We start from the raw sequence: 22,394 nt of genomic DNA, 5'->3' as shown, positions 1-22,394 counted from the left end.
TTTTTAACGGCTAGTGATGGGTTTTTATATTTGATGGGCCAACTTAAGCCCGTCTGCCCATGTTGGGCCAAGACCCAACCCGTAAGTGAAGGGCCCATAAAAGAATGCAGTTACTGTAATACATAAAAAAGTAAAAAGGGGGATATCTGTATAGTTGCGTTTTCAGAGAGAGAAATACATTTTCTCCACTTTCCCCCTTGAAGTAGTAAACTCCTCTCGATGAATGGAACCTAGGGCTTCGAAGGATTCCTAAAATAAAAAAAAAATTGTACTTAATATGTGGCAAACAAGATATGTTCAACTCCGTGATATGCCTTCGATTAGTGGAACATGTTTCCTGGGCACTTTTTCTGCTTTCATTTTTCGATATTCAATCGTTTGAGTATTGGATTGATTTTTTAAGGAATTTGTTTCCCAACATTGGTATCAGAGCAATGCTGTTCATGTTTCCCAATTACTTTTGATGTTTATAAATTGCTTTTGGTCGAAATTTCGAGAAACGGTGTCTTTGTCGGACGCTCGGGGATGGAAATCTCGACACCCCGTATCTTGTTCACCCCCTTTTTGATTTTCCGTAAATCAAAACTCGTTTTTGATAGTGCAGGGTTGTAGTTCTCGTTGAGATGAGAAAATAACGAGTGGCTTGCCGCCGGATGCGCTGCCAAAAGAAACAGCCTTGTCGCGAATGCGACCCAAGTGCGGGGTAACCGCCCGCGTGTGCACCACACATGCTAGTTGACGTCATCGTGACGTCAATCAGCAGTGCCCATGCACGCGCAGGGCACGTGCTGGTGACGTCACAATGACGTCACCTAGCCAGGTCGGTTAGTTTGACTCGACCCAACCCGGTCTTTGTTGACCATTGACTTCTTGACCGTTGACCGTTGACCCGTTAACCCCCCCCAAACACACACACACATGAAGAATTTGTTTCTTTTTCAATTAAGTCTCTATGGATTATAAGTAATCCATATTTGTCATTTGTTGTAGGAACAATGCCTCCCCTTCGTAAACGTACACCTATTCACGCACAGTCAGAAAGTCAAAAGATGAGGCTTTCAAGGATAATAACTGAGTTGACTGATTATCGATTGGAAAATTGTGATTTAATTGAATATGTTCTCGAGGTCAATAAGAAGATACAATAAGTCATTTGAAAGGGTTTGTCGCAACCTCTTTTTTGGTGCTCGATTAAGGACGGGCGCCTGCGGAGGCTAATGGCTCGGCTAGGTCTATTAGGCTTAGTCCGGGCTCTTCCAAGCCTACCAATTCACGACTTATGGTTCCAATTTTAAACCTATAAATTAATTTTGAAAATGAGTCGCCACTAATCAATTTGGGATGGGTCGATTAGAAACCCAAACAAAATATTGTGAGGAATATTAGCTCCCGTGCAACTAGAGAAATTAAGATCAGGGATTTGATTACATTAGTTAATCACTAATGCCCTTTCGGTACCTAATCTTGTTTAAACCCTAAGGCTTTTGGATTTCCAAGGGATTTTCTATGCATTTGTGGAGGAAAAACATATTTTTTTGGTCGTTTTCTATTTTTGGACCTAAAAAGCATTTTAAAAATTTTTTGATCCTTTTTAAAATCATTTTTTTGGCTTTTTCTTATTTTTTTGGAAAATTATGAGATTTTTCGATTTCTTTTTTGATTTCTGAAAATAATTTATTTTTTTGATTTTTTGATTAAATTATTGTTTTATTATTATAATATAGTATAAAAAGCGACCCGGGTCAGATTCCCGAGTCCCGGAGTCGGGACTGACCCAAGTTGTCCACCCAAGGCATGGACGAGCCTACAACATGGGCCCAACCTGAGATTCTTTTTTTCTTTTTAAAACACAAACCGAGCCCAAACCATATTGGCCCATCCTCATTTTGAAAAAGTTCTGGCCCAAGAATTAGCTGGCCCACACACGCATACTGATGAGGAACCCATTTAGCAAGTCTTATGTTGACCCACATCGTAGTAGTACACTTGGTATACGTAAAAACTATATTAGGCAATACAACCTCCTCATAATCATACTCAATGTCTACAAGGGCTCCAAAAGCGGTGGTGGGGGTGGCACTTCTACATGTCTAAAAGATAAAGGAATGATCTCGAAGCCTAGCAAGTGAAATCTCTAAATTTAAAATAGGAGTTCAATTTCGCACCCACCCTAGCATAACACTCACAAACAATCGGAGCAACATAATCAAGACATAAGCATACACCATACCTTCTTTATAAGTATCTCACACGAATGCATGGTTATTACCTACTCAATGCACACGTATGACATATAATTTTTTGATGCATCAATATCACTTGGATCTTTATCAACATGCATATATGTATATTATTGAGCATGCCTCATCTTATTTACCTCATCTCTCAAACACTCCCGGGGCATCTCGACACGCGGGACATCTCAACGTCATATCACCCTGCAGTCATGTTTTGTTGTAAAAAATTTAGGGAATTTATAACTTCATGTGGATAAGTGTTGTAGACGATAAGGGGTAGTGAATAGCACAACTTATTGTAACCGTTGTTATTTATTTTATTCAATTCCAAAATTGTAACCGTTGACTATGGGTCATAAATATATGGGTTATAAATAGCCACACCATATTCTTGGAAAAATTGTTTAGAAAGTCATAAATTTATTGTACATTGGCTTTAGCCTTAAACCTTTTAATTGTGCTAATTTAGTCCAAAAACCTCTTAATAATTTGCCAATTCAGTTTTAAAATTTTCAATTATGTCAATTTAGTCCAAAACCCTTCAACAATTTACTAATTTACTCCTAAACCTTTTAATGCATTGCCGATGTTGTCTTCTTGACTAATTTTAGCCAAAAATTATTAATGTAGTGATCTAGTGAACGTTGAACATCCTACATGGCGCAGCCTGGGCTAACATGGACAATTTTTGATTTTTTTTTAGATAGGAAAACCAAGAAAAGAAATGAAAAAAATAATAAAAATAATAAAAATTGATATATTTTTTTTTTAAATTTACAAATCATTCATGCTAGTGCCAGCTGCACCACATAGTAAGACTAACATTGACTAGATCGCCATGTCGGTGATTCACGGTCAAATTGGCTAGAAGAACTGTTATTTGTAAGAAGCTTAGGATTAAATTAGTAAATTGTCAAAATGTTGGGACTAAATTGATACAATTAAAAGGTTTCAGACTGAATTGACTATTTTACAATAAGTTTAATGCTAAATTAACATAATTGAAAGATTTATGATTGAATTGGCTACTGTACAATAGGTGTAAGGCTTTTTGGACAATTCCCCCCTCCCATTCTTTGTAAATCTTGATCAATCAATTAAAGAACTCAATGTTCTTGCAAATTTATCTTTATTTTTACTATTATGCAACTTATCTTTTCCGCTATGTAGATATCTTTCAATTTTTATACTTTAATTGTAGTTTACAGATCTTTGTCATTGATTAAATTCCAATGTTGTATCTTTGTCACCACACTTTGTTGTCAATTAAATTATGGCAAAGCTTCTTATGTCATCATATTGTTGATTAAATTCCATAAAAATCAAAGATGAATTTTGATGAGAGATATTTTGTCGATGATCCAATTTTGATGAAAGAAAGGGGCAACGAGATTAATTAAAAAAGAAAAACTACGCTCTTCGTCTCCTTCTCTTCCGTATCTCTCAATTTTGTTAAAACTTCACGATTCCTTCATAGTTTTTTGGATCACGTTAAAACTTCATGAGGACGACGAGAGAGTTGAAGCTCATTTTCCTCAATAACTCTCTGGTTTACGCCAAAAGTCAACGAAAGCAGCAACTCATTCTACTCCATAACTCTATGGTTCAAGTTAAAGGTGCACAAAAGTAGCGAGAGAGTCGAAGCACTATACTTTTGAGTGTTGCGAAGTTGAATGATCATATTTGCTTCCTTACTAGATTTGGCATTCTCTAGCAGATCTACCGCATTGATGTTACTAGAGTTTGTTCATTTCTTGTTATAGTTGAATGTGTGGATCTAGAATGTTGCAATGAGCTCTTTTGCTATTTCATATTTAGATAGTGCAATAATCATGGATTGATTGATAAAGCTCATTAACGATTTAAGATTTAGATAGTACAATAATCACGATAATTGATGGAAGTTATCTTTGTATGCACATTTGTGTTTTTTTAGCTTTGAACCGTGAAAGATTCTTACCATCTCCACTTGTGTATTTTCAGGTTTGCACCAAATAATGGATATAATACAATAAGAAAGTATCTAATTTTATTATTGCTATTAATCAAATAGTGGATAAGATATAGCAAAATATTTTATATCATAGTTTATCTGGTCCTATTTTGACTGAAACTTGAAATGGCAAAATGCAGCTTTAATGATGGCTATGGTGAGTTTGGGTTGGCTCGATTTTATTAATTTGAGAAGTTAGTTGTTACCTAATGTCCCATGCATTCAATGCAAATTTGAGTCTTGAAAGCAAAAGAAAATCCTAAGGGACGAAAGGACAAGGTGGTCCGATCTTCATTTGGACTATTTACAATCAAGCATGCGGTACCGTTCATCTTATAGCGTGTAAATATGCCTAACTAAAGTAGGAACACGAAAGATTGCTGATATCCAGGAGGTCCATTGGATACAAAATTCGAGATGCAAAGAGAATGACATAAGAGATACGAAACAAGTTGACTTTCGAATGGTTTGGTCTTTGATTACCCCGCAAAAGGTTCATGAAACTGACTTCTTCGCACGCCGACAATGTAATCGACCTTTTCATGCAAGTGTTAGAGCCTCTTTTAGCTGTCGTTTTTAAGAACCATCGAATTAAGAAATGTTTGGCGAAAAGATGCTTGCACAGGCTAAGATCCATATATGCCAGAGCCTCGCGCAATCTCGCCTGAAAATTATAAATCGGACACTCTCGCACTCCTCCCCCTTCCCCGCCATGCAAACAAGAGCTTCGATTTTTAGACTACTCCTTTAGATTCTGATTCGTGTTTTTATCCATTCAAGAGGTACTGACTTCGTACGTTCCGGCACTGTTGTGATTCTCCCGCCATTCCATCCGTACTGAAAATTCCCTCATTTTCGATCTTCACGCAGGCATGGGGTCCCTGGAGAACGGCTCCGACGAGCCCCTGACACCGATAGGGCGCCTGTTCCTCCAGAAGGAGATGAACCAGGTGATCTACTGCGCCTTTGGCATGAGGCAACCCCTCGATGTGGACGCCCTCAAGTTGGCGATCCAGAATTGCCCCATGTTTATGCACCCCAGGTTCTGCAGCCTCTTGGTACGGGACTCCGCAGGCCGAGAGCACTGGAGGAGGACCCGCGTGGACATTGACCGCCATGTCATCCTGGTCCACGGCCCCATCGCCGAAGGCCTCTCTGACGAGGCGGCGGTCAACGAGTACCTCGCCAACCTGTCCACCGACTTGCCGGGGCTCATGGGCAACGACAAGCCCCTATGGGACGTTCACCTCTTGATGGCCCACCAGTGCATGGTGTTACGGATTCACCATGCACTTGGTGACGGGATCTCACTGATTTCGTCGTTCCTGGGAGGGTCCCGGCGGGTGGACGACCCTGAGGCGGTACCGACGATCGGTCCTCCATCATCAACGAGGAGGAGGAGGAGCGACGGTGGCGGCGAGTGGTGGAAGGCAGTAGTGAGGGTGTTGGAGGTGGTGTGGTTCACGGTGGTTTTCGTAGTGGAGCTTGTGCTGAGGATCATGTGGGTGAGCGATCGGACGACGCCGCTGAGTGGTGGCGCAGGGGTGGAACTCTGGCCGAGGAAGCTGGCCACGGCGAGGTTTTCGCTGGAGGATATGAAGGTGGTCAAATCAGCAGTCGCTAATGCGGTAAGCTCCATGTGTTTATCACCCAAAAAGAAAAATAGCACCGCTGATTCAATACTTTCCTAATTTGTTCAATCTTCACTTTATACACAATATTTTTTCCAATGCGATCCCCATTAATATTTTTGTTCAAATTAAACTTTTCATTTAAAAAAAAAAAGGTATGACAAGCAGTTGAATGATGATGTAATGGAGCCATTGCGTATTTATAATTTTTTTAGTAACATAAAAACAACCATATTTAAAAGGGTTACTATTACGAAAAACTCTAAACGGTATAACTAATTAAATTTACTAAAAAATTAAAACTTTAAACTATGAAAAATTACTCCTAAGTAATTTTTTAACCACCAAAACCCATAAATTGACACATTTGTGATAAATTTACTCTCTGTTAGTTTTCATTAAATTATATTAATATCAAGAAAAAATCACAAATCAGTATACTCGTGACAAACCGAGGATAAAATAAAAAACTAGTATATTCATCAACCTGTCACTTATCATTCAACTTAGAAATTTGATAGTAAAATTTAACGGAAACTAATAAAAATAAATTTGTCATGGGCGTATTAGTTTGAGATTTTATTAATTTGTAGTAAATTTTTTTATAGGTGTACAAGTTTAAGGTTTTTCGTGGTATTAACCCCATTTAAAATGCAAAAAATAAGAAAAGTTGAAGCTTATAAAGAAAGAGCAACAGAAAACGCAGATCCCCAACAGGCGCTGTTGCCGATTTCAGGGGCTGGTTGGGTTCGCTCGAATGACTGCCGGGGTCGACTGATCTTGACAAGTGCTTACCAGGGGTTTGCACGACTCTATCGAGCGCGACCAGTACTCCATTCATAGGTCATTTATCTTTAGAGGAAGAATACTACATGCTTTTCTTGTATTTCTTGTATTTCATGACTACCAATGCATTTTGTTGAAGTCAACTTCCAGATGATGAATATTCCATGCTAATACCAAATGATGATGAATCTCATTCACTGCTCCAAATGCAGACCATTAACGATGTTCTCTTCGGGATCATATCATTCGGCTTGTTCAAATACATGGACCACCAGTCTCCCAATGGTAAAAAACGAATAGCATTTCCGCACATACACTCTGATTTTTGTCGATTCAAAGATGACGAATCTCAGACGACTAAAAATGCTCATTTGCCTTTGTCAGCCGTGCGGGAAGGGACTCGAATAACGGGAGTGGCGATTGTGAACTTGCGAGAACAACAGGGGTTGCAGGCGGGTCTCGCTGCTGTTCCTCACTTCTCTTTTCTTTCATGATCTCACTTCCTTTTTCGCCTTTTAACTGAAGTTGACCGAATCAAGTGTGATGTGGTATTAACCAGGAACTATCCAATTTGATGGAAGGCAACCCGGGACTGAGGTGGGGCAACAAGTTCGGGATTATGCCCCTCCCCGTTCACTACAGCAGAAGCTGTGGCGACCCTCTCGAATACCTGAGAAAAGCTAAGTCGATGGTGGACCGGAAGAAGAAATCCCTGGAGGCTCACTTCTCCTACAAAATCGTGGATATGGCCATGACTTATCTAGGAGCACACGTAAGGATCAGTTTGTGCTTCTACAATTCGAAAAACAGAACGACAATAAGCTGACAAATGCGCAATCTGTCTCTGTTTTTGCTGATGCAGGTCGCAAGCCTGCTCTACTACAGGATCTGCTGCAACACCACGTTCAGCATCTCAAACGTGTTTGGGCCGCAAGAGGAGATCACGTTTGGGGGGAACCCCATCACGTACATAAGGGTGAACGTCTCGAGTTTACCCCACGTAAGGCTCCAAAATACTCGCGCCTCATCGTTTTTCTCTTTTCCTTCTTTTTCTGCGGTATCTAGAATGAAATCTTTATCAGGACTGATGTGGGGTGTTTGAGAGGCGATGCATGCAGGCACTCACGATGCACATGGTGAGCTATGCGGGGAGGGCGGACATGCAATTTCTGGTGGCCAAGGACGTCAACCCCGACCCTGATTTTCTGGCCAAGTGCTTTGAGGATGCTTTACTCGAAATGAAAGCAGCAGCTTCTACAGCCTCGAACTCGAAGAAGTAAACAGGGAAACATTCCTGTGAGGTTAGGAGGGGAAAATCTGTATTTTATTCTTATAGATGTGGGATTATACATGGGATAAAAAGAATTGATCCCATTTATATGATGTTCTATTGGGACATGAATAACTATTTTAGGCCATCGATCCGAATTTCGTCTTATGTTGAGCTCAGGATCCATCCACTCTATGTTGAGCTCCAAGCAATTGAAAAGAGAAATGAAGAGAACACATTCGATTGTATGGCAAATAAAGATAGGTACACTAAATTTTAAGATGATGGGACAGGTTTATGTTATTTGAATGTCCATGTCTACCTTTGATCACATCACTTTAACACACAATTTCTCTATCAATCTTGTGCACCTAACATAAAATATTATTGCTCGCCGTATTTAGTTGGTTTAACAGCCGTGCATTGATGATGTACGTCAATCGCTGCATGTATATTTTAATTTTTTTCTGATGTGATTGAATGTAGACAAAAGTGAACATTCAAATAGAAGAAACCTGCCCCATTGTTTTGAAATTTAATGTACCTAGCTTCATTTGTCATCAATCTTGCACGCCTAATATTAGAAATTATCGCTGTCGTATTGGTTTACAACAAATGTGCATTGATGATGGATGTCTCAACCACTCTACACATGTTTTTCTTTTTTCCCATTTTTTTTTAAACAAGCTTTGGCCGTATGTGGCTTCAGAGGGGACTTTGGGTCTTCAATGTTTTTTAGTGAAAATTGTAGTGTTTTGGTAAAATTTTTGTGGATCACTCCAACTCAAAGCTACCACTGGCCCAAGGCAACTCCTCCCAGTTTTGGCTTTGCAGTGTTCTCGAATTTTTTCTTTTTAAGGTCAGCAGATAACATTTTCAAATTCCTATTTCCTATCTTTCCCTCGATTCTACTGTTCTTCGTCTCTCTCAACACCATTCGCTCTTAATTCCGGTCGACGTAAGCCCAAAGGCTATGGTCATTGGGAGATGGTTGACGATTACCGAGATTCGAGTTTGCCGGATTTGGGTTCATTTTCTCCCTTGTTGTTCATCTTCTACCGACATAAATACACTAGAAGTGCCAAAAGTTATATACGGTGCTCATTGTGGTACCAAAAGTTTCTTTTGAATCATGTAAGTGTCACTTTAAAAAAAAAACGATCACTTAAGTACCAACTTTGATCAATGTTGCCGGAAATTCAACGTGGTCATATTTTATTAATTTTTTTTATTCTACGTGGCTTATTGGCGTGGCCAATCAGCATATAAGACCTAAATGACACTGTGTAGACAAGTTGACGAGTGATCATTTGAGTGTCAAAAATTATAAATATGGATTAAGTGAGTGTTAGTTATTGTTAAAAGTGATTACTTAAGTGTTGGTCATTAGTAAAAAAAAATCAGTTTAGTGCCAATCGTTATTAAAAAGTGATCAATTTAGTGACAATTTCATTTAAAAGGTGATTATTGTGCGACGTCATTTTGGACGCCCACGTGGATTGGATTTTTTTAAAAAGGTGTCAAATCACATGGAAATTTTAATTATAACTGCCGTGTAATCAATTTGGTTAGAACATCTCGTTGGAGGCACTTAAGTGATCGTTTTTTTCTCCGATTTGGTACTTAAGTGAGTCGGCGAAAACTTTTGATACCAAAATGAGCGCCATACACAACTTTTAGTACTTTTAGTGTACTTACCCTCTTCTTCCTATCTAATTTCCAGATTCGGTCACTGTTTTGACGGTTCAGTTAATGGTTATGCTCTCCTTGCCGACGGTTCCTAGTTGTCGATGAGGGTGGCCAAGGGTCACTAAGGGTCTGGGTTTGAGCGTTTGGGTCATCGATCATGGGTCTTGGTTGCTGAGCATATGGGTTCGTGAGGGTCTAGATTGCCGAGGTCATGCAGGCTGCAGCCCTCGGTGTTGTGGCTTCTTCGACAGCTCAATTGTTGCCCAACGCTGATCCGGCCTCTTATATGACTGTAGACCAAGCTCGAATATAAGTACGGCCTTATGCATGTTTCTTTTGCACATGTAATAATGATCAAATAAGTTCATCTTCTAAAACATCATTAATAAGTTCAAGGGCAATGTGAAAAAATTGTTGATAACTCTATAAAATAGAGTTATTTGACCTATTTTAGGAAATAAATAATGCAATATCTATGAGAAAATATTTGGATTTCCTTCTAATTAATCGAATTTTCCTTATTTATATAGCATAATGAGATACGAAAAAGATCTAGCAATCGAACATATATTTATGACACGTAGCCAACAAGGGAAACTTTATGATTTTGATCTAGAAATTGAACGTACATTTAAAATGCAGCAAGAGAATAGAGAAATCATGCCAAGGAGATGATAGACAGTGAGAATGAAAGTCGGTGTAGATGCTTGAGAGATTATGCTATGTCCACAGTTTAGGGCACCGCATCAAGCATCAAGAGACCTGTAGTACAAGCAAATTACTTTAAGATCAGGTCATCACTCATTTAGATGCTTCAACAATCAGTGAAATTTAGTGGGCCACCAAGCGATGATCCAAATTCTCACATTGATGCTTTTCTTGAAATTTGTGACATCATTAAATACAATGGAGTTATATATGATGCTATTAGATTGAGATTATTTCCATTCTCTCTCAGAGACAAAGGTAAGTGTTGGCTCTCTTCTTTTTTTGCATAATCGATCACTACGAGGAATGGTATGGCTCAAAAATTTATTGGTAAGTTCTTTCCACCTGTAAAGTTTGCAAAATGCGTGATGATATTATTAATTTTATGCAAATGAATGATGAATCATTGTATGAAGCATGGGAAAGATTACGGGAGTTTCTTAGGAGATGCCCACATCATGGACTACCCATGTGGATGCAAATACAAACTTTTTATAATGGGTCTAGTACAAATTTCCGTTCTATGATTTATGCAACTGCAGGGGGAATTCTGAATCATAAAAAACCAGAAGAAGCCTTCAATCTATTAGAAGAAATTACATCCAATAGTTATTAGTGGCCTACTAAGAGGCTACCAATGCAAAAAACTAGCGGAGTCCATGAAGTAGATGCTTTCGCTGCAATTGCTACATAATTTGAAACACTCAACTAAAACCTAGATATTTTGGCCATGAAATTCAAAATTTGACATGTGATCACATCACTTTAACACACAATTTCTCTATAAATCTTGCGCACCTAACATCGAAAATTATTGCTCTAGTTGGCTTACAACGGCCGTGCATTGATTATATATATATTGATGAGACTGAATGTAGATAAAAGTTGACATTCAAATAGAAGAAACCTACCCCCATTGTTTTGAAATTTGATGTACCTAGCTTCATTTGCCGTCAATCTTGCACACCTAATATTATAAATTATTGCTGTCGTATTTAGTTGGTTTACAACAGTTGTTTTGAAATTTGATGTACCTACCCCCATACACAACAGTTGTTATGATGGATGTCTCAACCACTCTACACATGTTTTATTTTTTTCTCATATTTTTGTTAAGACAAGATTTGGCCGTGTGTGGCTTCAGAGGGGACTTTGGGTCTTCAATGTCTTTTGAGTGAAAATTGTAGTGTTTTGGTAAAATTTTTGTGGATCACTCCGACTCAAAGCTACCATTGGCTAAGCCTAGAGCCCAAGGCAACTCCTCCCAGTTTTGGCTTTGCAGTGTTCTCAATTTTTTTTTTCTTTTTAAGGTCAGCAGATAACACTTTCAAATTCCTATTTCCTATCTTTCCCTCGATTCTACGTTCTTCGTCTCTCTCAACACCATTTGCTCTGAATTCCGGTTGACGAAAGCCCAAAGGCAATGGTCATTGGGAGACGGTTTGACGATTATTGAGATTCGAGTTTGCCGGATTTGGGTTCATTTTCTCCCTCGTTGTTCATCTTTTACCGAGGTAAATACATTAAAAGTGCCAAAAGTTATGTACACGGTTACTGTGGCACCAAAAATTTCTTTTGGATCATGTAAGTGTCACTTTTTAAAAAAAATGATCATTTAAGTGCCAACTCCGATCAATGTTGCCGGAAATTTAATGTTCATATTTTATTAATTTTTTTGATTCTATGTGGCTTACTGGCGTGGCCAATCAATAACACCTAAACGGCGCTGTGTACACAAGTTGACGAGTGATCATTTGAGTGTCAAAAATTATAAATATGGATCAATTGAGTGCTAATTATTGTTAAAAATGATTACTTAAGTGCCGGTTGTTAGTAAAAAGGATCACTTTAGTGCCATTGGGTTCATGAGGGTCTAGATTGTTGAGGTCATGCAGCCCTCAGTATTGTGGCTTCTTCGACAACTTGATCATTGCCCAACGATGATCCGGCCTCTTATGTCATTGCAGACCAAGCTCGAATATAAGTACGGCCTTATGCATGTTTCTTTTGCACATGTAATCATTATCAAATAAGTTCATCTTCTAAAACATCATTAATAAGTTCAAGGGCAATGTAAGAAAATTGTTGATAACTTTATAAAAATAGAGTTATTTTACCTATTTTAGGAATAAACAATGCAATATCTATGAGAAAATATTTGGATTTCCTTCTGATTATTCGAATTTTCCTTGTTTATGCAACATAATGAGATATGAAGAAGATTCAGAAATCGAACATACATTTATGACACGTAACTAACAAGGGAAACTTTATGAGTTTGATCTAGAAATTGAACGTACATTTTAAAGGCGACAAGAGAATAGAGAAATTATGCTAAGGAGATGATAGACAGTGAGAATAAAAGTCGTTAAAGATGCTTGAGAGATTATGCTATGCTCATAATTCAGGGCATCACATCAAGCATCAAGAGACCTGTGGTACTCGCGGTACAAGCAAATTACTTTGAGATGGTGGTGGGGGATGAAGATGGTGATGAGATGAAGATGATGGTGAGGGGGAAAATGGCCTGAGAAGAAGAGAAGGAGGGGAAATGGAGGCTGGTCGGCAGAAGGAGGGAGGGAAATGGCGTGGGGAGGAGAGAAAAGAGAGGGGAGGGAGAAGAAAGAGGGAAAAAAAGAAAAAGGAAAATAAAAAGAGAGGGGGGGGTGTTGGGGGAGGGGGCAGAAGGTGGCGTGAGGGAGGAGGGAAAGAGAGAGAGAGAGAGAGAAGGGGAGTGAGTGGGTTTGGCAGAAGGGGGAGGGGTTGGACGTGAGAGGAGAGGGGGAAAAGGAGAGAGAAAATAGAGGGAGAGTGAGAAAAAGGAAAAAAAAAAAACTTCTTTTAAGATTTTCCTAAAATCTTCATGATTTTCCCTTCCATCCACATTCCACAATTTCCTCTCAACCAAGAAATTTGTCCACTCAAATTTCTTTTATTTTTAATTTCTTAATTTGGTCCCAAATTTCAATTTTGTTTCTTGATCCGAATTTCTTTTTTTTTTTTTTTGTCCGATAATTCCTTTTCTGAAAATTTCAGACTCGCCGATAATTCGATGGATGATGAGACGGCATCCAATAATTAAATCTCAAAACCCTCGAAAATCAATACCCGAAATTGAATTAAATTTCATGATTAAAATAAATCAAACGCGACTTTAATGCGACATAATCTATTGGATGGCTTTTAGAGGTTCTCGCGTGGTTGACCCGTGGCCAATAATTTTCAATCCACATTTATGCCTTTTTGAATTACGGACGAGCCTCAGTTGTCATGTAATCACAAGGATTCAATTTTGTACCATGAATATAATATCAATAGAAAATCGGTTTATCGTAGTTTGACGCGAACATTGTAATCGTGTGGAATTACCCGCGAATCGACTACGCATTTCTGTCGAATCGATTTATATCCATTTGTTAATTGATTTATACAGTGTAGTATTGACCTTTATCGATCCTTATAGTCGAGCGGTCTATTCTGATCGAATTCTCTAGTCTTTCGCGTTTTAACCCTATACGGTCTCGCCTAATAGATTAGTTAACTCGTGAGTAATCTATTCAGAGTAAAGCAACTATAAACGCATCGACGAAATAATCATTTCATAAATTTCGAAATAAGACCAAATTTCGGGATGTCACAATTTCAGTATTTTTCACTGTTTATTACTATAATACTTTTACTATAACACCTTCACTGTAACATTTTTTATTATTCATGATCCTATAAATAACCGTCTCTTCTCATCTAGAGGGACATATTTTTGGGTCTAATATTCTCTCTAGAAACCCTTCCTCTCTCGAAATCCTTTCCCTCTTCCTGAAACCTTCTCCTCTCTCCTCGTACACCTTTCTATCCTGATCATATAATTACATGTAAGATAGCCAACTCTCTCATTATTGGTCTACCTCATAATAAATCACAAGATATACTTCCCTTGAGAGTGATTGACTGCCTTTGCGGATGTAGTGTATCTTTTATTTTTATAATCTTTCACTATTTTAACTTTTTGTTAATGTGATATTCACTTATCAATTTAATTACTGAATTTACGTGCCCATCATCATACTTCACTCATAAAACGCCTGTTTAAATTCGAAATTAAATTGATAAGTGAATATGATATTAATAGAAAGTTATAATAAAATTTGTGTGTGGTGTGCTATCATGAGCTTCTAAACACTCTCTCCTTTTTGCCTGGTATGATTTCCCAAAAGATATAAAGCGTTTTGGCCTAGCAGTATGTTCCGCACTTGCCATAACCACATGGAACCTATGCATCGAAATTTTTTTCATTATAAAGTACTATTATGATATAAATCCAAACTTGAAGAAGATTTAGTGGCTAAAAAGGCAATCCCTATTAAGGCTTATCTATAGAGTTTATTAGTCATTCGAAGATAGCATGCCATTGGTTTTGTTGTCAATTCCTTGATTTATATCATAAACTCACTTTCAAAATAAACATTCACAAGGGTGAAATCCATACTCAAGAGAGGTATATCTTGTAATCTATCATGACAATAGACCAATTATGAAAAGGATCCAGTGGTATGCTTTGCACTATGGTATAAATCAAAACTTGAAGAAGATCCACTGGCTAAAAGGCAACCCTATTAAGGCTTATCTAGAGAGTTCATTAGCCATTCTAGGATAGCATGCCATTGGTTTTGTCATCAAGTTCCCTGATTTATATCATAGACTCCCTTTCAAAGATAGATCAAGTATGAAAAAGTTGGCTATCTTACATACAACCTTGAGAAAATAAAAAGTAATGAACTTGAAATTAAAGTGATCCAGGAAGGAAATTTACTTTGTGATCCTGCCCATCTAAATGAAAAGAGACGATTATTCAAAGGATGATGAATGGTAAAATATGTTATAGTGAAAGTGCTACAGTAAAAGTGTTACTAATCAAAAGTACTAAAGTGTTGTAACTTTTAATCTTTTGGCATGTAATGCTTCATGTTACGTCCCGAACCCTGGGCATGCACACATCCCTCGGCGGTCGATTAATTGCGACGTCCCAAGATGCGTCACCGACCATTTCTTTTTATTTTTCAATTAAGCACATGCGGAAGTGAATTAAATAAACACTTGAACAACCATCAAACATAGGGATAGTAAAACATGCTAACTCTTTTTCACAAACCACACTTTATATACATACCAAGTTAGCCCTACAGAGTTATATACAAAAGGTTTATCTCAAAAAGAGGTCCTAACCGACCTATACCCTGGATCCCTCCGACTCTGGCGCTGGGTCCTCCACGACATCATCTGGGATGTCGATGTCCATAAGGTGAGCTACCTCCTCATCCTCCATTTCGACGGTAGGTCTGTCAAAACCCCGCAAAGGACCCTCCCAAGCCCCATTAGGCTCGTTAATGAACCACGTTTCGTAATAAGGCACCAAGTGAAGGAGGCCCTCATCGACCTAAATTGTGGTCACCACTAACTCACAGGTCCAAGTGGTCTCGAGAATAGGGAAGAAAGTAGACTCAGAATCCATGTGCCACGGCATCCCAAAACGGACATGACGTATCTCCATGCTAAGGACTTGAAAAAGGGTTAACCACGATGGGGTGAGATAAATCTCAGTGAGTCCAAACCCTAAACCCCAATTAAGACGCAAATTCGCCTTGAAGGCGATCCTAAGCACACACCATATAGAACTTACCTCGCCTTGGCGCGTCCCTGCACATTAGTACATCACATATACTTTTCTCAATGCATCAAGCGTAATTTAATAACCGAAACATATCATTTCATTCACATGGGTCCCGATTATAAGGTAAAATGGTTATGACACGTCTTATACCGTGCTACACAATTTTGCTCCATAATTTGGCGCAACTATCACAATCACTCAGGCGTGTTTCAGTTATTACGACCCATCAACCACGGCCAACTCAACAATCGGCGGTCATCCGGCATAATTGGGCATCGTCCCGCCCTGTCGGGCATGGCAACATTTAGCATCCTCCACTTAGACGACATTCCACTGAGGAGATTCGTTTCGAAATCCATCTGCAAACGACAATGTCTAGCATCCTCCACCTAGACGGCATTCTACTAAGGAGCATCGTCCCTCATAAACGCATCAGGACGGGTTCCACTTAGTGACCACATGCACACATACTTGGCTAAGTACACTGTGCTTTGCATTCAAATACCTCATTTTCAAATAATCGACTTGGCTAATTTTCTTCGTATTAAAATTCATCCAAGTAAAATAATCGGGCACAGTCATGTATTTAAATCGAACCATTGAACATGGTACACTCCCATTTCAAAATTCCACGATTTTATCTAGTACGTAAAAATGTTTGGTGTAAAAACCGACACCTACTAATTTTCTAATTAAATACCCAAATTTTGTAATAATAATCAATAATTACCACCAAGCACTCAATTGTACATCATAGCATAAATAAACCATCAAATTTACATATAAATTCAACAACGAGAATCAGCATAAAATTTCATTAAACGACTAATTCGTCACAATTTATGCTAATTACGATTAATTAAATAAATTATGATTAATTAGATTAATATCATGGTTAATCAACCTAACCATGGTTAGCTAATCTAACCCAAGTAAACTAACTTTACTAGGGTAGGCTAACCTAACTAACTAACTTATCTAACTAAACTAATTACACTAACCAAACTAATCTAATTAACCAAACTAATTACCTAACCATTCTAGTTACACTAACTAGGATTAATCAATAATCCTAATTAACCCTAATCTAACTCCCTACGTGTAATTAACAACCTAATCCAAGATTAGGAAATTAACTTATCGGGTTAGGATGGCGGCGGGTTTACGGCGACGGCGGTGAGATCCCGAGGCTACCGCGTCTCCAACGGAGACCCAATGGTGGCTGAAAAGGCCCTACAAGACTCGGCCAAGGGGTTGAGATTCGGTTTTGAGGAAGGCTAATTGGGGCTATTAGTGTAGCTAGAATGGGCGATGGCTGGTGGCGGCGACGGCTATGGTGGATGGTTGGGTGTTGGGTTGGTCGGGCGATGTTGGTTACTAGGACCTGGGTGGACGGGCAGCTAGACGTGTGAAGGAGCTGCGGTGGTCGGTTCGTTGGCTGAGGGCTAGTTGAGACGGTGGCTGGTGGCTTCGGGGGATGGAGGGTAGCAAGTGGCTACTGGACAGGCGGATGGTGATGTGGTTAGGTGGGTGCTGGTCAACTAGAGCTGGAGCGGCTATGCTGATGATGGTGAAGTGGTGCGGCAACGAAGGGAAAATGAAGATGAAGCATATGGGCAAGAAGGGAGGTAGTCGGGCCGAGGCAAAGGAGGATGCGCAAGAGGGGAGGAAAGAGGGAAAGGGAGGGAAATTAAGTCAAATGAAGGGCCAATTAGAATCATAGGGAAATATTTAAATAATGATGAGGTATGCCCTAAAGTCTTTAGCCTACATTAATCAAGGGCTCCTCCAATGGCTATTTTTTCTTCATTTCTTCACAAACAAAGCAATTTGGGTAGTCAAATAAGCCTTTCAAGTAGCAGGTGACTACTGGACAAGCGGACGGTGATGTGGTTGGGCGAGTGCTAGTAGATTGGAGTGGGAGTGGCTGTGTTGATGATGGTGAAGTGGTGCGGTAGCTGAAGGGAAAATGAAGATGAAGCAGATGGGCAAAAGAAGGGAGGCAGTCAGCTGAGGCAAGGGGGATGTGCAAGAAGGGAGGAGAGAGGGAAAGGGAGGGAAATTAAGTCAAATGAAGGGCCAATTAGAATCCTAGGAAAATATCTAAATAATGATGAGGTATGCCCTAAAGTCTTCAACCCACATTAGTTAAGGGCTCCTCTAATGGCCATTTTTCTTTCATTTCTTCACAAAGAAAATAATTTGGGCAGCCAAATAAGCCCTCCAAATAGCAGGCGACTATTGGATAGGCGGACATTGATGTGGTTAGGCGAGTGCTGGTCAACTGGAGTTGGAGCGGCTGTGCTGATGATGGTGAAGTGGTGTGGCAGTTGAAAGGAAAATGAAGATGAAGCAGATGGGCAAAAGAAGGGAGGCAATTAGCTGAGGCAAGGGGGATGCGCAAGAGGGGAGGAGAGAGGGAAAATGGAGAGAAATCAAGTTAAATGAAGGGCTAATTAGAATCCTAGGGAAATATCTAAATAATTATGAGGTATGCCCTAAAGTCTTCAGCCCACATTAGTCAAGGGCTCCTCCAATGGCTATTTTTCTTTCATTTCTTCACAAAAAAAGTAATTTGGGCAGCCAAATAAGCCCTCCAAATAGCCCATCCGAATTTCTTTTGTTTTTCCATTTTGTTCGAAATTGATTTTTCCGCAAAATTCCAGACTCGACAAAAATTCTCCAAAAGATGAGATGACATCCTAAAAATGAATGGTGACATGCTCGAATGTTTGATTCCCGAAACTAAATTCAATTTCGTGGTTAAAATCGACCGAACGCAATTTTAGTACAACCTAACCTATCGGGTAGCTTTTAGGGATTTTAGCACATTCAACCCGTTGATAATTTTCGATCCACATTTGTGCATCTCTGACTCCTAGACGACTTTCGATTGTCGTAAAAATCGCAAGGTTTCAATTACGTGTCATGAGTATAATTTTAATAGAAAATTGGGATTAAAAAATTGGGTTAGTGCCGTTTAATGCGAATTTCACAATTAGGCAGAATCACCCACAATTCAATTACGTGTTTCCATTGAATCGACTTATATCCGATCACTAATAGATTATAATGGTGTCGTATTGACCTTTACTGATTATTATGGTTGAGTAGTCGATTTTTGATCGAATTCTCGAGTTTGTTGTGTTTATATTCCTTAATAGCTTTACATAATAGATTAGTTAACTCGTAAGGAGCCAACTTAGAGTAAAATAACCATAGATGCATCGGCGAAACGAAACAACCATTTCACATTATCGAGACAGGGTCGAATTTTCAGGATGTCACACTTTAGGCTTTTAACACGGGATGATGTCCTTTAGTATGTGATCTTATGATTTTATTCTTTTTCACTATGTTCTTCCTTTGCTAAATCAATTCCATAGCAATCATCTTCGTTGGAGTTTCGACTATTATGAGACGCATTGCTTTGGTCTTCTTCTACTTTTGAAATGATTTGTTTCATTATGTTGAAGTAATCTTTTGGCATTTGGAAAACTGCCAACGTTACTGTTGCAACAGAATTTTGTTGAAAAAAACATTGCGTTTGGGACTTACGATGCCATAATATGAGTTTTTCTATTATTTAGCCAGTTTGCGACACTGTTCAAAAACTTGGTCAAAGAATTTAAAACCAACCCACCCATTTAATCTTGTATCTTCCAACTAAATTTAGAATATTGGGGTTTTATGAAGAACTTTTATATCAAAGTCCTAGATTGATATCTAGGAGACTTAGAAGTATATGAAAGAATGCATGAGACATGGAAAACGTGCCTCATGGGGTGATGGTATGAAGTGATTTGAGAATATATTGTAATTAGGTCTAACAAGGGGGTGTAGTATTTCCATTGTTGGACCAAAATGTTCCCCATTGATTAAACTAGTTTAGTCATTGAAAGGGGTCAAAGTCTGTCACAAAATATAGTAATTAGTGTGTTTTTTTTCATTGGAGTTTTGCCTAAAGAAGGTATTCTACCAAGCTTGTTTGTAATCAAAATATATGAAAATAGGTTGATATGGTAATGGTTGGGTCAGTCTATTGTCGAATTTGATTATAAGGATGGATTATTTGGCATATGATGTGTGTGTATATCTAATGATTTTAATCCCCTATATAGAGGCAAGGTTCCTAGCATGAGGACCAAAAGAATAAACTTGAAATCACTAAAGACTTTCAATGTTATCATAGGTGTTAGTCAACACCATATTTCCATTGGAAATTTATAATAACCCATCCTTCTCCACCGTTCTTCACACACCACATAGTGTAAAATTTTATTCTATCAACGATTCTCATATCACCTTGATTGGAATCACAATTGTGACTCCCCAATCTAAATACTCAAGAAAAGAGGATGCTAATGTCACGGTCATGAGGTCCCCACGACCAAGAAGACCTTCCAAGATCGCCCAAGATTTCCACAGGAGCTTCATTTTTATGGACGGATGAGATGGTAATTGCGCTAAAAATCTAGAACTCTCTCCACATAAATGCTGATAGGTGGTAGGTTATAAGGGGTGCTCTTCCCCCTCATTGTAATAATCCAACCATTTTATAATCAAAGCTTCTCTCTAAAATTCGGGGGAGTGAGTGAGTGAGTGAGCGATCGATCTGAGAAAGGCTTGATTTAGGCGCTCCGATAATCCCAAATGATCCAAGAAAGCTTAAGTCGCCGCATGGTCTCGATCCTAAACGATTGGCTCATGACAAGTAATATTAGAGCAAGAAGACATTTCAAGAGATTGAGGAGCATCAACTATTCGCGAGAATTTCAAGCCAAGAAGTCATGGATGGAGACTTGCGGCCGAACCAAAAGAAGGGAAGCCTTGATGGACACCGTGGGCGGCATTCGATGAGAAGCCCATGAAGGTGAGGAGTGTTATGGTCGAGTTCATGGAAGGGCTCGATGAAGCTAGAGACCGCATCATGGAAGTTGAGGTCTCACTCCATGAAGATTTCGCAAACAACATCAACCAAGCTACGGTCTCGTTGCATGATAAGGATGAAGCCCTCGAAGTGTCGATTGATTTTTTTTAAGGAATAGAGTCCAAGTGCTCAAGGAAGAGAATCCTCGAAGAGACGAGCTTGAAGCCATGAAGGCAGAGATCCAAGAGCTCAAGATCGAGCTTGCCCTATGCAAGATGAGCATCGCAAATGGGACGATGCCCATGCAGGCAGTGCCCAAGGTAGAAGTACCGAACGCCAAACAATTCGAAGGAGGTGAACAATTTCGTGTGGAGCATGGAGCAATACTTTGGCGCTGTCAACATCCAAGACGAGACGACCAATGTAAGAACCACTTCAATGTTTCCAATTGATACTGCAATGCTTTGGTGGCATAATAGGTGCAATGAGACTAAATGCGGCGCCGACCCCATAAACACATGGGATGACCCTGTGAAGGAGTTTTGGGACTACTTCTTCCTCAAGTTCGCTCAACAAGAAGCTCGTAGCAAGCTTCATCGCCTTGAATAAAGAGGGATGATCCGAGAGTATGTGAAGGAATTTACCGAGCTACTAGGTGAGGAGGAGACTCTTAGAGCGTTCATGAATGGACTCAAGCCGTGGGCACAACTAGACCTCAAGCATCGGGATGTGAAAGGTCTCACGAAGGTGTTAAGCATGGTCGAGTCCCTCGTCGATCTCACCAAGGCTGATCCAATAAAGAACCGAGCAAGGGATTTGAGGTTGGATTGACACTCCGAGATGTCTCGGATTGACAATCCAACCTCCAATCCCTTGCTCGGTTCTTTGTTTGGCCTTAGTGAGATTGAGAAGACCAAGGTGGCCGAGTCAAGCCATGGGAAGAAAGAATGTCCAAGTCGTCCTTTCAAAAGGATCGATCCCAAGCAGATTTCCCCACAAGTAAGTTTGATCAATCGTGGCCATCCCTTGCTTCATTTGCAAATGTCCACATTGGACCCAAAAAAGCCCAAAGAAGGGCAACATCAACACTCTCCTCGCCATAGAATAGGAGGAGAATGAGCCTAAAGAAGAGAAGAGGCAAATCTGGTTTGGGGCCGTGAGGTATCCCAATGTTGTCCAAGTTTGATCACTGCCCAAAAAGAAGGAACCCATCCCAAACACAAACATGTTTTTCGTGGCAAATCTGGCTTGTGACTGAGCTCTATATGCCTTGCTTGGCATGGGCGCTTCGAACATGTTCATGTCCACCGAGGTAGCCAAGACTTTGGGACTTCGAGTGGAGCCAAACGGAAAATAATTCAAGACTGTCAACATGAATAGCCTTAAAGGTGTAGGCTTAACTCCCAACGTGGACGTTCAAATTAGATGATGGAAGGGCAAGCTCTCATTCAAGGTAATTCCCATCGATGACTACGATCTTATTTTGGGCATGCAATTCTTCCATAGTGTGAGGTCCATGATTGACAAGACCATTGCCCCGCA

At 39.5% G+C, this 22,394-nt stretch overlaps 2 protein-coding genes, 1 long non-coding RNA gene and 1 other non-coding gene across 4 annotated transcripts; 3 read left to right on the top strand and 1 right to left on the bottom strand.

Annotated features, from left to right (window-relative positions):
• The first annotated feature begins 5,102 nt into the window (after positions 1-5,102).
• LOC108955188 (O-acyltransferase WSD1-like) lies at positions 5,103-5,921 on the top strand. The gene has a single exon (XM_018862413.2). It carries the CDS (start codon positions 5,103-5,105, stop codon positions 5,919-5,921), a length of 819 nt encoding a protein of 272 aa, XP_018717958.2.
• A 662-nt stretch (positions 5,922-6,583) lies between these two features.
• Positions 6,584-7,091, top strand: LOC120288131. Its single transcript, XR_005546409.1, has 3 exons — positions 6,584-6,704; positions 6,860-6,932; positions 7,032-7,091. It is a non-coding gene; the product is annotated as an uncharacterized LOC120288131 (long non-coding RNA).
• Positions 7,092-7,212: 121 nt separating this feature from the next.
• Positions 7,213-7,927, top strand: LOC120288472 (O-acyltransferase WSD1-like). The gene is made up of 3 exons (XM_039302466.1): positions 7,213-7,419; positions 7,510-7,647; positions 7,766-7,927. Exons 1-3 carry the CDS (start codon positions 7,222-7,224, stop codon positions 7,925-7,927), a joined length of 498 nt encoding a protein of 165 aa, XP_039158400.1. The 5' UTR covers positions 7,213-7,221.
• A 2,745-nt stretch (positions 7,928-10,672) lies between these two features.
• LOC120288639 lies at positions 10,673-10,779 on the bottom strand. The gene has a single exon (XR_005546742.1). It is a non-coding gene; the product is annotated as a small nucleolar RNA R71 (small nucleolar RNA).
• Positions 10,780-22,394: the final 11,615 nt, after the last annotated feature.

Source organism: Eucalyptus grandis, chromosome 9, assembly GCF_016545825.1.
Source record: "Eucalyptus grandis isolate ANBG69807.140 chromosome 9, ASM1654582v1, whole genome shotgun sequence".
NCBI lineage: Eukaryota > Viridiplantae > Streptophyta > Magnoliopsida > Myrtales > Myrtaceae > Eucalyptus > Eucalyptus grandis.
Note: the sequence above shows the minus strand (reverse complement) of the source record. Positions and strands in the feature narration are given on the sequence as shown.

Coding starts and splice junctions, on each gene's coding strand:
- LOC108955188 (XM_018862413.2), top strand. CDS start 5,103: ATGGGGTCCCTGGAGAACGGCTCCGACGAGCCCCTGACACCGATAGGG.
- LOC120288472 (XM_039302466.1), top strand. CDS start 7,222: ATGGAAGGCAACCCGGGACTGAGGTGGGGCAACAAGTTCGGGATTATG. Junction 7,420..7,509: donor TGACTTATCTAGGAGCACAC/GTAAGGATCAGT, acceptor TTGCTGATGCAG/GTCGCAAGCCTGCTCTACTA. Junction 7,648..7,765: donor ACGTCTCGAGTTTACCCCAC/GTAAGGCTCCAA, acceptor CGATGCATGCAG/GCACTCACGATGCACATGGT.